This window comes from Passer domesticus, chromosome 3 (genome assembly GCF_036417665.1).
Source record: "Passer domesticus isolate bPasDom1 chromosome 3, bPasDom1.hap1, whole genome shotgun sequence".
Lineage (NCBI taxonomy): Eukaryota > Metazoa > Chordata > Aves > Passeriformes > Passeridae > Passer > Passer domesticus.
This window is the reverse complement of record NC_087476.1, coordinates 73,318,802-73,334,449: the sequence shown is the minus strand read 5'-3', so window position 1 is coordinate 73,334,449 and position 15,648 is coordinate 73,318,802. Positions and strand designations below refer to the sequence as shown.

Below are 15,648 nucleotides of genomic sequence, written 5' to 3'. Positions count from 1 at the left end.
ACCCCAAAATCACACAACACAGATCCAGCAATTAATAAAAGCAAACTCTGAAGAAAGTCTACTTGGGAACACCTGTGATTCCATCAGATCTCAGAGGCATTGGGACAACAAAACTACACACACTGCATCTTCCCAAACTACTTTAAGTTACCTTCTTACCACACCACAGACCCAAGCTTCTGCAGGTCACCTACCCTGAAATGATTCTCCCGAGTGGACCCTTTTGCCACATACAGCCTGCTGCTCTCTGCTTTCAGCTGCTCATAGAAAGGCTCCTCCAGGATGAAGCTGTCAATAAGGTCACAGCCAACATAGAGGTTGTAGTTCTCCCCTGTTATCTGCACGGTGAGGTTCTTCCACTGGGAGTCAGCAAGGTCCACATCTTCCAGGGAAATCACGTTCTGGAAGCCATCCACCCAATAGATAAGGTCCAGGGTGTTGGCCCGGCCATTGGAAATGATCTCAAACTGCCTCTCACTGATGCCAGGGCCCTCTAAAGCAAGGACAGTGCCTCTAGATTGCCTGTCCTGCCTCAGAGTGGCTGAGAGGATAAAGCCCTCATTCTGTCGTATTAGTTTTAGGATCTTTTTTAGTTTCTCAGGTTTACATGGAGGAATATGGTCAAACCGAATGAAACGATACGCTGGCATAGTGGGGTCTGGGCCCCGGAACACCTTTGCTCCAATTGTCTTTCGGTTTATGTTACTGACTTGAAGTAAATCAAAGGTAGTCTCCTCTTCCTTGTCACCATCTGAAAAAGTTAACAGCATGTGACAATGTGTCTACAACAAGTCTTACAAGAAACAGCACTGTACAGTACACTTAGTAACTGCAATTGTATGACAGACATTAAGGACCATCAGAGTAAACTCAGTACTTTCTGGTCTCCACAAATGGAACCGTTCCTACAAGAAGGCAAGTGAATCGTATTTTCTACCTGAAATTTTCATTTACATGAAAATTCTCTCCTCCTGTGTGTACAAACACTTTTCATTATACACTTATACAGATGGCTTCATATTTTATAGCACTATATTATACATACTTTTACATATATATCTATTCTGTAAGCCATGTATATGCCTACACATGGATGCACGCAGCAATTTATTCATTAGGTATTTTTTATATATGACTGGATAAGGAACTTGAGGCAATTTCTGTATTTTGATTACCAGATAATGGAAAATCAAATGATGAGAGTCCATATGCCTACACAACAACTGAAAAAAAGAGATTTGCTTTTAAAGACTGTAATCAAGAAATCAGATGTAAATGAGGGTCTGGCACTGTGCCAATTTGTGTTCTACTTATATTTGGTCTGTAGATGTCTATTTCTCTATTTTTATCTTTTTTAAATGTTGATCCCACTCAGTGATTCTGTTTATGTTACTTTCACCATACATTTCCACCACACAGAAAAGTATAACATCAACTATTTCTGGGATTATATACATTTTAATTAATAATTTCTAAAGAAAGCAATTTAGAGGTAATAATATCAAGAAAACTTCATTTAGCACTGGCAAGGTATATCTACGAAAAATACCCCATGCACTTTAAAAAAAAAATCCTTTATGATTACTTAGCCCACCATAGTACAGGTAAGCCAACACTACAACTTTTAACTTTGGGAGTTAGTCTGTATCCAGTTAAGCAGTGTCTAAACTTACCCTGAGCATTTGAGGAAACCCACAGGGTTATCAAGACAGCAAGCCACAACAGCCCTCTCCTCTTCAGCATAACTTCTATGAATAAACCAAAAAGAAGTAAGTATTAGGGAAATTATATTTATCAGCTATAAATAGTACAATTGTCTTTATGAAATGCCATAAACAGCAACTATATATATAAAAACAGAATTTTTATTTTGACTGATTCTTGTAACACTTATTCTGGGTCTACTCTTGATGGCAGAAGTAAAATGTGACATCAGGTGAAGGCAAGAAGAATTATGGAAATGTCCTTAATAAAAAGGAAATGCATAGAGAAAATATATCTTGTTATTTTCTTAATGAAATTTCAGTAGCTGGCATAGAGACCATATGACACTGCATATGGTCAGGAGATACAGCTTATGGCTAGCACATCTTTACTTTGGAGCACAATATTCAGCCAAAAATCCTTGTAGGATAATGGGATCTAAACTGGATGATGATTCCAAGTAATAGGGGTACTTTCTAGTACCGTGATACAAATGCTCTCTTCCATATATATAAAAGTATATACAATCCTCTGTACCCAACCACAGCTGGATAAAGTGACTCTTAACGTGATGCCGGGTTTGCCCTGTAGCACTCTGCAGTTATAAACCACGTAATTGCATCTCCATATGTGTCTCAGCGCACAGCGAATGGAGCAGAAGCATTCCCCCGAACGCGCAGAAATCCAGTTCTCTGCGTACAGCCAAATAATTTCAGCACTGCCAACTCCACACATTATTGCAAGGACTCTGGGATGCCGCCAGCGCTTCCCGTCTACATTTTCTTTGTTCAACCCGGAACTTTTATTACCTGGCATCTCCAGGGTACCACCGCTACGGGCAACTACTGGCAGCCGCCAGGACGCCTCTCTCACCTCTCGAACCCAGGGGCTCCTGGCGGGACAGACCCTGCCTGGGCGGCGGGCGCGGCGACGGCAGAGCTGCTGCGGGCAGGTGCCACACACCCACCTGCCCACGGCTGCTCCCCTCACCCCGCACCCCGACTGCCGCGGGGTCAGCAGCGGAGCGAGTGCCCGCGGCGAGCTCGGAGCGGGCGGCGGCGGAGCGGGCTGACAGCCTCCTCGGCCCGCCGAGCGGGCTGCGCGGCGGCACGGCACCTCGCCGCCCGGCGCCTCACCTGGCATCGGGGAGCCGACGGCGCCCTGGGGCTCTGCGGGGCGAGGCCGGCCGGGACTGGAGCGCGGTGCCACGCGATACTCTGCTGCCGACGCCGTCGCGAGTCCCTCCAGGGCACCGCGCCCCGCGCCTTTATGGGCTGAGGGCCGGGCCCCGCTGTCAATCAGTGGCTCGGGGGCGCACCCCCGGCTCGCCCCTCCGCGGCGGTGACACAAACCCCCGCCGCCCCTTTCCCACCTCGCCTACCTGCGGGGCCATCCCCCGCCTGGGCCCGCCTCCGGCGGGCGGTGCAGGGGCGGTGCGGGGGGCGGGCAGGCCGGCAGCGACCTCCCCCCGGGGAGGGAGAGGCGCGCAGGGGCGGGCAGGGCAGCGCTGTCGGTGTGGCGGGGGCCGAGCGCGGCAGAGCCCCCGGGAGGCGGCGCCAGGCCCCGCGGCGGGGCCGAGCGCGGCCGGGAGCCGCCGTCGGGGTGAGCCGAGCCCCGGCTAGTGAAAGAACCCTCACTCTTAGGCTGATCCTAGACACGTTAGGAGAACTGAGAACTGTCTCCAGAAGCAGGGACTCCACTCACAACCATTGAATTTTAAAGGTCAACGTCCTGAGGAGCAGCCAGCACAGCCTCCGGCTTCATGCTCCACAAACAGGAGAATGGATCCCTGTAGTAGGTCTACACACAGAACCTGCCATGACACGTGGATACATTTCAGAAGTCAAAGGAGAAGACCATGATCCCAGCTGCTGAGTCCTGAACTGGGGTTGCAGAATATCTGTGAAAGAATCCTGCAGCTGATGCGAAGAGGCATGGATTTGGCTCAGTTGCCCGCAGAATCCAAGAAATGTAGCCCTGTCAAATGCATAGGTGGACAAACTTCACAAATCTTAACACACAAAAAACCAAAAACAAAACAAATCCCCCCCAGAAAACAAAAACAAAACAAAAAACCAGCACAGGAAGTCATTAACTTTGCCCATCACAATTTGAAATTTCAGTAGAAAAAGGTTTGGATATTTCAGAGCTCAGAAGACTTCAATAGGCTCAATCTGTCACTACAGCAGAAAATGCCAATGCAAGCACTGCTCCCTTTCCGTTTGCCATAGAAGCTCCTTCCAACTTGGCTGGCCTTGGCCTCGCAGGGTAGCAGGAGCCAAGGAGCCTTCCCCTTTCTCACAGAGTCCAAATGACTGAGCCAAGACAGGAGGGAGAGGGCTTTTTTGTCTTCCTAAGAGATTGGGTTTTCAGTTTTGCAAAACCTCAAGAATTTAAAAAAATAGTTAATGATGTTCACAAAACCTCAAATTCTAGTTGGTTTACTCATTCCGCCTGCTATATTAAGACTCAGTCTTTATATCTATATATGTAGCTGTGTGGTGTGTTTTCCACTAGATTGAACTGTGCTGGGATAATTCTCATCAGGAAGCTGCTCTAGGATTACAGCTGGAGAAGAGAATGAAGCAAAGTGTTTAAGAGACCAAGAAGAAACTATCTTTGAGATAGTTTCATTAATTATTTGTACATTTATATGGAAAGCCTTTTTACAAGATAAATTTTTAAGTCAATAAAATAACAATAAATTAAAGAGACAAATTTTATTGTGTCAGCTTCTAACCAGCTGCCTAATAGCAAATCTTTCCTTTCAATCTCTGTGAGTGTTATAGGAATGAAGGATTGATAGCATATTGTTTTGAGCTGAGTGGTTTATATATAGGATGATGACCTTTGAGAAGACAGTTTTGATTGTAGTCTTTCCACAACCATGAAAATGCTTACTTGCTCACTTTCCCTCTGGCCACCTTAGAAGAGGTAAACATCTTCTTTCCAAGATTCCTGATGGAAAGTCTCAAAGAAACAAATACGCACTCTGCTTTGCACAGTGAGCCAATGTACGTGTGCAAACATGGGATTAACATTCACGTCTCAATTTGCCTGAGTTTTCAGTGCAAAGGGAAAGTGAACTATGGTAATTAGATTCTAAAGTCAGATTTGCTAGCATATAGGAACACAACGAGATAACAGTAGATCTCATACTGATGGTTTTCTGTAGTATTTTGCTTTCACTACTCCAGACCAACACATCAGACATGAGAAGAGGTCCTTAACTTCTCATCTCTTTATGCACCTCCTTTTGCCTTTTTCAGTCTACTGTTTTCCTTCTGTACTAGCCCTTGGGACCTTCCATTTTGGATCATGTAAACATCGTACAAGGTAACATACATTACTGAAAATCACTGGGGAACATCAGGATTCTGGTATGGCACTGTCTCAGAAGGAACTGTGATTTGATGGATGTCCATCAAATATTCCATGGTTTTGTCTAGGACTTTAACAGTGACATTCTGACTTAGCTTGACTTTGTGGAAGACTTGAACTCTCCCACATTAGAAGGAATCCCAATAAAGTAGAATATGCTTTACACACTCATTTTTTTTCTTTTACTGCTTTTCTGATAAAATTGAAACTGTGCTTTTGACATGATCCAAAAGACAAATTCTGTGACTTTTGCTGGGTGAAATTCTGATCTTTTTTTTTCCTCTTCTGACAAAAGCATCCCTACTAATTGAAATAGATCTAGTTGCATGAGCATGATAAGGTCCTTCAAGTTTTATCCTGCAGTCCTGGATTTCACCTGTTGCTGATAGCCATTCTTACAAAAAAGCTGTCAAAAAGCCATGAAGAATTTTTTTCTTTTTTTTCTTCCTGTGGTGGAATTTAATTTTCATAATTCCCTGTATTGAAGTTGCAAAACTGAAGCAGGTAACTTAAATTAGCATATGACTCAGTCACTGAGTTTCTTGAATGAGCTAGTAGGGACAAAGGAGAGAGACCTGAGTGCTTCCTCTGATAATATGTTTAAGTACTTCAGCTAAATATAGATTTTGAGTCCTGGAACAGAATACACAAGGGAGTGAATTCATCTATGATGAGGGAGAGAGGTAGTTTTGACAAAGCTTTATGTATGCTTTAGTTTAAGTTCTGGTGCCAGATAACAATGGATATCATGATCAGGTACTTAGTCTTCTGCTCTTTGTTTCAGAGGAAGAAGTGTTTTGGGCTTGTTTTAAATCTGCCTTAAGTAATTTTCAGGTATAAAATATATATGCTAATGCATTCTGTCAGAACAAATGGCCATCAACTGCACAAGCACCTATTGGTATGCTTTTACAATAAACTTGTCAAAGAGGGAAATACTGCTACAACCTGTTTGCAAACTTCATCTTTACTTTAAAATGGGCTGTACACAAAAACTTTTGCAGTGGTTTCATCAGGAAGACTTTGAGTTTAAAGCAAAGTCCATGTCTGTGTGTTTTGCTACATTGGTTCCTACATGATTTAACTGGTGTCACACAGTACGTTATGGAAAGAGCCATATGTAAGTGGAAGCCAAGACTCTTAACTCATGGTCAGAAACCTGGATCTGGAAACCCTTTTTATTCCCTGTTCTTGCAGTACATACGACAAAACAAATATCCATCTACAAACAGTTAACTGTGTCCTTAACCATTTTACAGACTTTTTGTACTTTGTCCCCACATGAGCTGCTGAACATATTAAGAGTGCCAAGTATTTTCAGCCTCCAAAAAGGAACATTCCCCTATGAAGTGCAGTGCAAATGAGCACTGAAAATGTTCTGTAAATCCCTGTTGCTGTTCTGGGTTAAAAAAACCTCAAACTTTTTACCAGATTCAGAACAAATTTATTACCCAAAGACCTGCTTTTGTTCGACTTTGTTACATAGTTTCACATTCTATCACAGAATTATTGATGTTTTCAATTTCAACAGGATAAAGTCACTAAAGCACTGACTTTTAAGCTAAGATTATCCTTACAGGCTCTAATATTATAATTTTTATTATATTTCCAATACCATGCTTTCTGTATGTCAAATGGGATTTGTTCTGTTGTATCTACATATGTTCAAAGCCAACCCAGTCTCCAACCTTTTAAATGATTGGGATTAAATCTGTATTTAGAAGTAAAACATGCTGAAGTTGACAGTAGCTTTAGCTGAGGGGTAAGTGAATACAACTCAAATTATTACTTCAGTGGTCCAGCTGGATTTTAAAAGTTGTTTTGGGGGAACAGATGCCATTCATTTCAGGAGGATGTAGCCAAACTACTTTTGAAGGCTTGGACCTAGTTTCTTTTCATTTAGTTAGGTGAAACAAAATGCCAAATGCTTACTGGGAGCTCAATGAGTTATAACAAATGTTTGAATGATCTTAGTCTAAAAAGAATTTTTTATTGCAATGAGACACACACTTTTGTTTCATCAGAATTATGATGGGTCTTTGCCTTACCTGCACAACTGCCCTGTGCAATGTGGATTATTCCCGCTGCTGTGTGTGTTGACTGTTGGGGGACCCATCCTGAGGGGCCTTGAGGTGCAAACACAGGAGAGGACTCCTTCTCTTGCAGACAGGCAGTCCTTTGACCAAGGGACTATGCTATGCTTTCTCTCTCCTTCCAGAAAGGGCCTGCGTATCTGGACCCTTCTCCTTGGCCCCATTTTTCTATAGCTATAGCAGGTTGGCTGGCTGTCAGCAGAATATGGCCTCACCAGGTACAGTGTGTCCCTGAAACAGGGGATTCACAGAGTCTGGAGAGATTGAGAGGCATAACTGGGTAGAGAAGCTAAATGGAAGAAATCTCCAACAGGCCAAGGAAAAAAAAAAACATACTGAAAAGAATTGAAATTGGTTGCAAAAAATTTGAAAGGCCACAGAGAAGAGTCTGGGGGTTTTATATCTCTCCATATGTTCAAAACTCCCACAGATGGAGTCATGAGTCCCACAGGATGAAGTGAAGAGATGAAAGAAGGCAATTCATGAAACTGCTACTGCTGGTTGTGTCTCTAACTGGGAGAAAGAACATCATTAAGCTGTGGCCTGATAATGATTATGAAGATTAAAGCTGAATAAATAATTCCTTTTTTTTTTACTCTGTTTTTGCCTCTTTTTCCCCTCCTAAGAACATCCACACTCAGACCACATTTTCCCCTAGCACATTAATAATCTGGGTGTAGTCATATAGCTGTTACTCGCATTGTTGATAAATATTTAAAATCCAACTCATTTTGCTTATCTGTAAATGGTTAGAGGAGTCAGATGGCAGCATTCATGCTCCCCAGTTAGCACTCCATCACTTACCAAATACTTGGCTATAGATGTTAAAAGTAGGACCTTTTACAGTACTTATGCTTACAAACATCCATTTTGCTCTGAAATGTCTCTGAAAGACATCATCCACATAGAATTAAATAATTTCAACCATCCTCTGAAAGAGTTCAAAGGTAAAGAAAGTCAGTTTTGCTGTTACATTCTGTGTTTCACTGCAGTTGTCTGCTCTTGAAGAGGGCAATGAACTTGGTTTACTCATATAATGGAATGCTGAAAAAGTATTCCTTACAACATACACCAGGAACAAAGCCGTGTATCTTCACACATATTCATTGCAGATTTGCCACTTCTTGCAAGTTACTAGCCTCTAATTTATTTATTTATTTGCGATTAGCTTTGTGTTTTGCTCTATTGAAGGACTAATTGCCTTCACATCAGTAATAGACTACAAGGAAACTACAATTTGTTCCCCTTGCTATGAAACATTCTCTTGCTATTTCTATACTTGTTCTCTGACAATAAGAAAATGATAAGCTAAACAACAGTGATGTAATTCAACCTATACATGGTTTACTGATATTAGTATTTTTACTTATTTACTTACTTTTCAGAAATTAACTGTATTTTTCCCAAGTGATACTGCTGTCTTAGCATTGTTTCACTTTCCTTTCCATAAATGCTTACAACGAAGTGTTGGAAATGGGGGCACAGCAATGGAATTCTACTTAGTTAGATGAAGAGGCACATTAGTATTTATTATTGTCTTGTGTCTATTTAGTTAGTTATTTTATATTTCCTAATGTTCATTTCTATGAAGCCCCAAGAAGAAAAGCTGGTTCTACTTCAAGAAAAGCTCTGCTGAGCATAAAGCTTCTAATTTTTCTTTCAGCTAACCACACAATGGATCTTAAATTTGCAAGGCAATTTGCATGGTTCACAGCAATAAGGAAAAGAGAAGTAGGGTTGATGATTGTGGCACTTTTGCAATTGGATGAATGATTTGCAGATGTTGGGGTGATCCTGTGTCGCATGTCACTGGTGGTGGAATCCTGCATGTTGTTGAGGTTTGTGTGGGGTTCTGTTAATGCATTTGTGAGCACAAGTGTGTAACTATTCAAAGATGTGTCCATTGCATAAACCTGGTAAGCTCCCTGTGTTACGCTATGTTGATGACACTGAATTTCAGACTTAGCTTGGGTGCAAATATGTAGCTTTACTTCTTTTTGTTTTGGTGAAATATATACTACATGTTAATCCTGTCATCAGACACCCCTTGTTCAAATACAGCAGAGTGCCTTTCATATGCTTTTAATTTGAATGTAATACATTTTTGTTTCAAAAATGAAATAGCAAACAAGAAATTATTCACTTAATTTTAATTGTTCTTACTGTTATTCCTCATTTTTCTGTGCCCACTTAAAGGTCTAGTCCTTTGCATGTTTATAAAATTCTATCCAAATACCAAGAGCTCAATAACAACTATCAGAAAAAGTTGTGCTTGAGGCAGTTTCCTAGCTACTTATCTGCCAGCCTGGATGACTCTTCATTCAAAATTCCAGCTCTTGTAGCAGTCTTCTTTCCTATAATTTAACTGATAATTCTTCCTTTGCCATTGGGCCTTAATGTTTTGCTAACAACTGCAGAATTAGATATTTTGCATTTTCCTTCTCTACAAGGTCTATCTTAGCATAAAAGTCACCATAAGTTTCCTTTGGTAAATAGATCTTGCTTTTATCCAGTTTTCCCCCCTATCTTCATTTGCTCCTCGTTTCAGTATTTTAAAATTCATTGTGCTTTACTGAGACCTGATTTGCTCTCCTCCTTTATTTTTTAATTTTACCCATTTCCTTCGAGACTGTCCAAGATGAGACAGATTCAAATTACTTACTTCTGGGTTTGGAACCTCCAGTGCCAGTTCCTTCAAATTCCTGATGCAGAAATTATTTGGTGATGTAAATTTTGGGAATCTCTGACTCAAGGAGTTTAGCCTTTTCTTCCACCTCAGATGTTATATTCTTTTTCAATACCCTTTATTAATTTAGGTTTTTTCCCTTTTTTCTCGCCTTTTATTTTTCCTCCTTGTATTCAAAATCTATGTCTATTTTTGAAATATGAACACCAGAAGCAGATATAGCTTTCCAGTGAAAAATGTGATAAAAATATTTTCCCTGTTCTACTTGGTATTTGCCTATGTATGTGTGTCCAAGATGTAAGTGCTTTTTCATAATCCTGTTGTAGTTCTTGATAGATTGTTCAATTAATTATTGCATTATGCCCCTTTGCAAAGATTAGAGTCACTGTTTCCTATGTTCTCATATTTCATTGGATTAAATTGTGTGTTCTTAAGGGACACCACGTCAAATATTTATGTAATCTGAAGACTTCAGCAGTTTTGGTATTTTGTTTCAGGTATATGCAACTGGTGGACGTAGCTGCAATAAGAAGAGCTCCTTGTAGGACCTCTTCAGCCACCCACAGTGAAGATCTTTCTCTTATAACTATTACTGCAATCAAAAGGGTTACTATGCTTTATTTACTATTGCTTTTAATCTATGATGGATTTGTGGTTAAAAGATTCTTGAGATACAAAATGACAAACTCTTAATATAAACATTAGCAGAAGAATTTAAATTTTGCTCAGAAAATCCTTTAATTATTTTTTTGATCCTGCTCTCAAAGAAAACTAAGTTTCTGTCTGGGAGAACATATTTCTGTACTAGCTTTCCTACTAAATTTTTTAATAAGAGCTCTCTTAGAACTGAGATAGAAAAAGTCAACCATATTTTTCTTCCAAAGTAAATAATGTAATTTTGATTAATTATTTTGTTAAATTATGAAAATTCTCTCTCCTTCATTTGGGCCCCAGATATACTGTGGCACTTGAAAGTCCTCGAGGGTGGCAGAGGGAGGTACCTAACTACCACCCTCTGCATCCCGGAAGTATTGAAGTTTTTTTTATATAAAGCTGGTTATATATCTTTATTTATTGTTTCAGACACTCAAATTCATACTAAAATCCCTTTGTCTCCCACATTCAAATACACAAGTAACTGAGCCTCTGTTTTTTAAGCAACTCAACACACTTTCAGAATCACTAGTTCCTATAGTGTAAGTCTATGGAAATGTAATTCCATAATTCATTAGAAACAGGCTTTTATGAGGGGTTCTTTTTCAATCTTTTTATAAAACACTGCAGAGAAAGTGTTTTATAAATATTCTTGCCACTGAATTTTGGATACTAAGTGAAAAACAACATGGTTGTTTGGAGTACCTCCTCTTAAGGACTTTTAGACTTTGCTTGACATTTCAGTTTTCTCTATGGCTTACAACATATAACTCGTGTTAAGATATTACTAGATAGTCTATAGTCCCGTTCAGGTTTGATCTTAAAGAAACATTCCTGGACAACTGTTTATGCATTTCTCTTCAGACATAAAGTAGGCACTAAGGCATATTCCCTGCATCAAGCTTTCACTAAGAACTGTAGCTACAACTTTCAATAACTAGTTCCTGTGTGAGTCCCCTTGAGACCACATTCTTATGTGTAAAGAGAAGCCACTTTCAATGTAATAAAGTTTATGATTTTAAATTCAGTGGAAGTTTATAAGATATTTAAAAGTTGGTTATTTTTTTTACATCACCAGAGATGGTTAACGAAGTCCTACTTTGTGTCCTTTCTTAATTTCTCAGTACTCTTGTGATTTTCGCAGATTCATTTCCAGTATAAATAAGTTAGTGGAATATTAGTTGTGTCCACATATTTTAATCCAAAATTAGATTAAGGTTCTTTGTTTGTTGGAAATCAAGTTGTTAGTAATTAATAAAATCTAGCTGCCTGACCTTTGTTTAGGATTAGTAATTTAGCCTCTTAGGTTGAAAAGTAAAACTAGACACCACCTCTAAAAGAATGTGTTTCACTCTGTAAATGGAAGTAGTGCAATCTCTTTATCCAGCCTGGGATTCCTTATATGGAGTATGATATATTCAGCCAAATACTGCTTCCAGTCTCTTAAACCACCTCCTGAAGGGAGCTGATGGATGACACATAACCAGAGGATGAGTTTATTTGTCCTAAGTAGCTTTCACAGGGTTGCTTTTTTATGCTGAAGTGTAAACTTGTCTTTCCACCCTCCTTTCTCCTCAGAGGCATGCAGCAATCCAGTGTAAATAGGATGTAAATTTGAGTTATGTCTCTATTGTTATTTGTTGCTTAAAAGACTGCCATGGTAAAGTCAGTACGTTGACAGCCTCAACATATCACAGAGAGACAGTAACAGTTAAACTTAGATGTTTTTAGTTCAAGCAAAATTGAAAGACATCTGGCTAATTATGTGAGTAACATAGCAATAGGTGTACAAATTGCTCATTGACCATTGCTACTATCTAAATTAAGAGCGCTCCTATTATCTTTTAAACATACAATAGTGTTTTCTTTTCCTGGTAAGACACAGTCTGACTTTGTCTTATAAATCTGCAATGATTTCAGCAGAAAAATCAGTAGCTTCCAACTGCTTTATATGTATGGTCTCCAAAAATCAAATCTATGGAAGAACACAAAAGAAAATTATCTCAATTTATTGCTGTAAAAAAGACAATGAAAGCTGTTTTCTGAGGCTTGGCTGGTTAGAATGCTGATTTTCTTAGAAATGCAGTCCCAGATATAATTAAAACGTCATCAGACTTCTGCATCACTGAGGTCTGTGTTAGGTTGAACACACAGCCAAAAGGAAAAGTTTTTTAGAGCTTTCATAACAGAAGGCCAGCCCAAGATCTTCTTTGATCTTCATTGGATTGCTTTATAGAGAACCTATTTCACAACTGTATTTAGTCATCTGTCTTCATGACAAAAAGCACATTTGGTCTATGTCTGTGCATTATAAAAGTGGTGAGCAGATCATGGCACAGTACCATGGAAGAAGAGTTTTAAAACTAATGGGACTATGCTTGCTGAGAAAAAAAAAAAGTCAAATGGGAAACTGAGATTTTGGAAAATTCAATTTGTGATGTATTGAGAGCTGCCCTAACTATAAAAATACATTTTTTTTTTCTTGGTTAACTCAGAAGCTAGTTATACAACACTTAGCTATACAACTTCCAGTCTTTCTGTGGTCAACAGAGAGACACAGGCATTTCCAGAGGATGACTCTCCCCCTCTTAAAAGCTATTCTGAAATGAACAAGATCCAAAACGCTTACCAAAGACCAAAATTAACAAAACATGACTTTAAAAGTTGCAGTGACAGTAAATGACTGAGTTGTCAGAGTTCACACAGTGTTCTGATAAGCCGGTACACAATTTTTTCCTTAGTGTTGCTGTGTATCCAACATTTTGAAGGCCCTTTAGATCTTTCTTGGTTAATCTCTGAGTTAATAATTTGTTCTTTGACTACCAATTTATTACCTCCTCTTACAATTCAACATGTGACCAAAAGAACAAATGTGATAAATGCAGATAATGAAAACTAACAGTGAAGAACAAAGAAGCAATGCCTAAAATCCCCAAGTGAATGAGTGAGGACACTAAGTCCATACACAGAACCAGAGGATGTGCTAAATTCAGGTATAGATTTGGATGTTTAAGTCAATGATGGACTCAGATTCTGAATGGGAGTTAATTTCCCATTTACCTTCTAAGCTCTGTTAGAGCAAGAAAAACCAAGATAGTCAGGTTGGAAAGGTAAAAAGTACAAATTATTCCAGCTCTTGTACCACACCTCATTATTTAGAGGTTCCAAAAGTGATACATGACCCAATGAAAACACGCAGGATTTCCTTCATGTCAAGCATTTGCCCACAGGTTGGATCATCAATACAGACTTCTGACAAAAATTGGAGATACCAAAGAGTGGGAAAAGCAGTGACTGAGTAATGATGTAGGCTTTAGACAAGGATAATCCTACCCTTTCCTGCAGGTTTCACACAAATATCTCTCGGGAGCCATGAACTCAACCTCCTAGAAGTTCAATTCTGCAGTGAGGGTGCTAAAACTATCTATAAAAATTCTCTATCAAGTCAGTGTCTCTCTTGGATGTCATTTCTTATTCTCTTGCTAATATATTCCAATGTCTTTCTCTTCAAGAAATGCCATTATCTGTCCCCCCATGTGTGACACCAATCACATGATGTCCTTCCTGCTTTCATCTCTCTAGTACCCAAATGTCCTTCTATCTCCTGACCAGCACTACTTTCCCTGACTCCTGACTCCCCTGATTTGATCTTCAAAGTAACTCCTAAACTACTTTCTCAGTATTTCCAAGTAAAACTGCTTGCTCTTTTAATTTAATTTTGATGCTTTATTCCAAAAATGGGGATGCAAAACTGCTTCTAAATGATGGTTTATGTATGAGGTGAGGATATCAGATGTAAGATGTGCTCATTCCAACTTTATAAACAACCTTCCCAAGTTTTTTCCCTCAACATTTCTAAGAAAATATCTCTGGGACAGCCTCAAAACCAGAAAATTTTAATTGAGAGTATCAGCTTAGGAAAAACTTAAAAAGCTAACAAAAAGATAATCAAATCGCCTCAATGCTGAAATGTTGATATCTACACTGCCTGTGACATTTCTATCACGTATATAGCAGTTGTTACTGGATCCCTTGGGATAATCCATAAGTATCAGATTATATACACTACCAAATATTAAGCAAACAGAAGAGATTTATGTCAGTAGGAAATAAAAGTTGACCCTCACTGTGTAGGAATGTTCCTAGGAAGGGAGGATCAAGGAATTTTTCCTAGTCAGACCATGATCAGTTGAGTGATTATTCTAATAAGAAATTTATCTCTAAATCTTTGCCTAGTCCAAAATAGTTGAAGTTAAGAATGGCTGGGGAAAAAAACTGACAAAACCAACCCAAAAACTGACAAAAACATCCTTGAATTCTATACTGATTAAAAAATTAATTTGGACTTCTTTTGGACACAAACTGAACTGGCATCAATACAAATCTTAAAGCATGAAAGAAAATCCACAGTAAATACACAGCTCATATTTCAAGCAGTCAACATGAAGAGAAAAAGTGATCCTCATTGTATAAACCTCCAGAAGTAGAAGGAGTCTTGCAGGAAAACTTAGATATCCCAGAAAAGTAGCATGCACATTTCACAAAGTCATAAAAAACTGCTCGCAAAGTGAAGCTGATCCTTTATATTTTTCAGGAACATTTTGCATGCCTGACATTTTTTTCTTGTCAGTTCTATGTATTCAGTTTACATAAAAATCCTTGGCTAAAAGTAAAACCTACAGATGAAATGTCTGTTGTTTCTTGCGTCACAAACATAGAAGGTTTCGTTTTGTCGGTTCTACCATTTAACTTGGGAAGTCAAATAAGACTTGGGAAATCTCAAATGGTCACTACTAAATTGTATCCTAGAGACTGACATGAAAAGAACTTCTCATGTTAAATGGACAACCATGAGTAACTCCTCATTACAGCTGCTTTTGGCAGGGAGTGGGAAGAGGTCACTAAGATCTGCATCAAATGGGAAGTCATGCCAGGAAAACATGCATTTCTGTAGTTGACACATCAGTGTGCAGTGTCTCAGCATTATGGTGTATGGAACCAATTCTGATGTCCCTACTCAGTTTTAATCATTTTTTAGTCAAAAATGTCAAAAAATGAAACAGGAACAGTGCCAGAATAAAGACTGAGTTACAGTGGGGATTGACAGTGGTTTACTGTTTCAAAGATGAC

General features: G+C 39.3%; 2 protein-coding genes across 4 annotated transcripts in view; both read right to left on the bottom strand.

Moving 5' to 3' along the window:
* Positions 1-3,032, bottom strand: part of THBS2 (thrombospondin 2) — a 32,814-nt gene extending 29,782 nt beyond the window's left edge. The window contains exons 1-3 of one of the 3 annotated variants that reach the window (XM_064413922.1): positions 2,841-3,032; positions 1,674-1,748; positions 195-751 (exon numbers count right to left, since the gene is read on the bottom strand). In XM_064413922.1, the coding sequence (XP_064269992.1) occupies positions 195-751; positions 1,674-1,748; positions 2,841-2,847 (639 nt within the window). In that variant the 5' untranslated portion in view covers positions 2,848-3,032. Of the gene's footprint in view, positions 1-194; positions 752-1,673; positions 1,749-2,513; positions 2,536-2,840 lie in introns of those variants that run through there. The other 2 variants (XM_064413924.1, XM_064413923.1) reach the window with 2 other exon arrangements.
* A 493-nt stretch (positions 3,033-3,525) lies between these two features.
* The window catches only part of WDR27 (WD repeat domain 27), a 177,687-nt gene continuing 165,564 nt past the window's right edge, over positions 3,526-15,648 (bottom strand). The window contains exon 24 of the mRNA XM_064413926.1: positions 3,526-3,681. Coding sequence (XP_064269996.1) covers positions 3,541-3,681 — 141 coding nt within the window. The 3' untranslated portion in view covers positions 3,526-3,540. The remainder of the gene's footprint in view (positions 3,682-15,648) is intronic.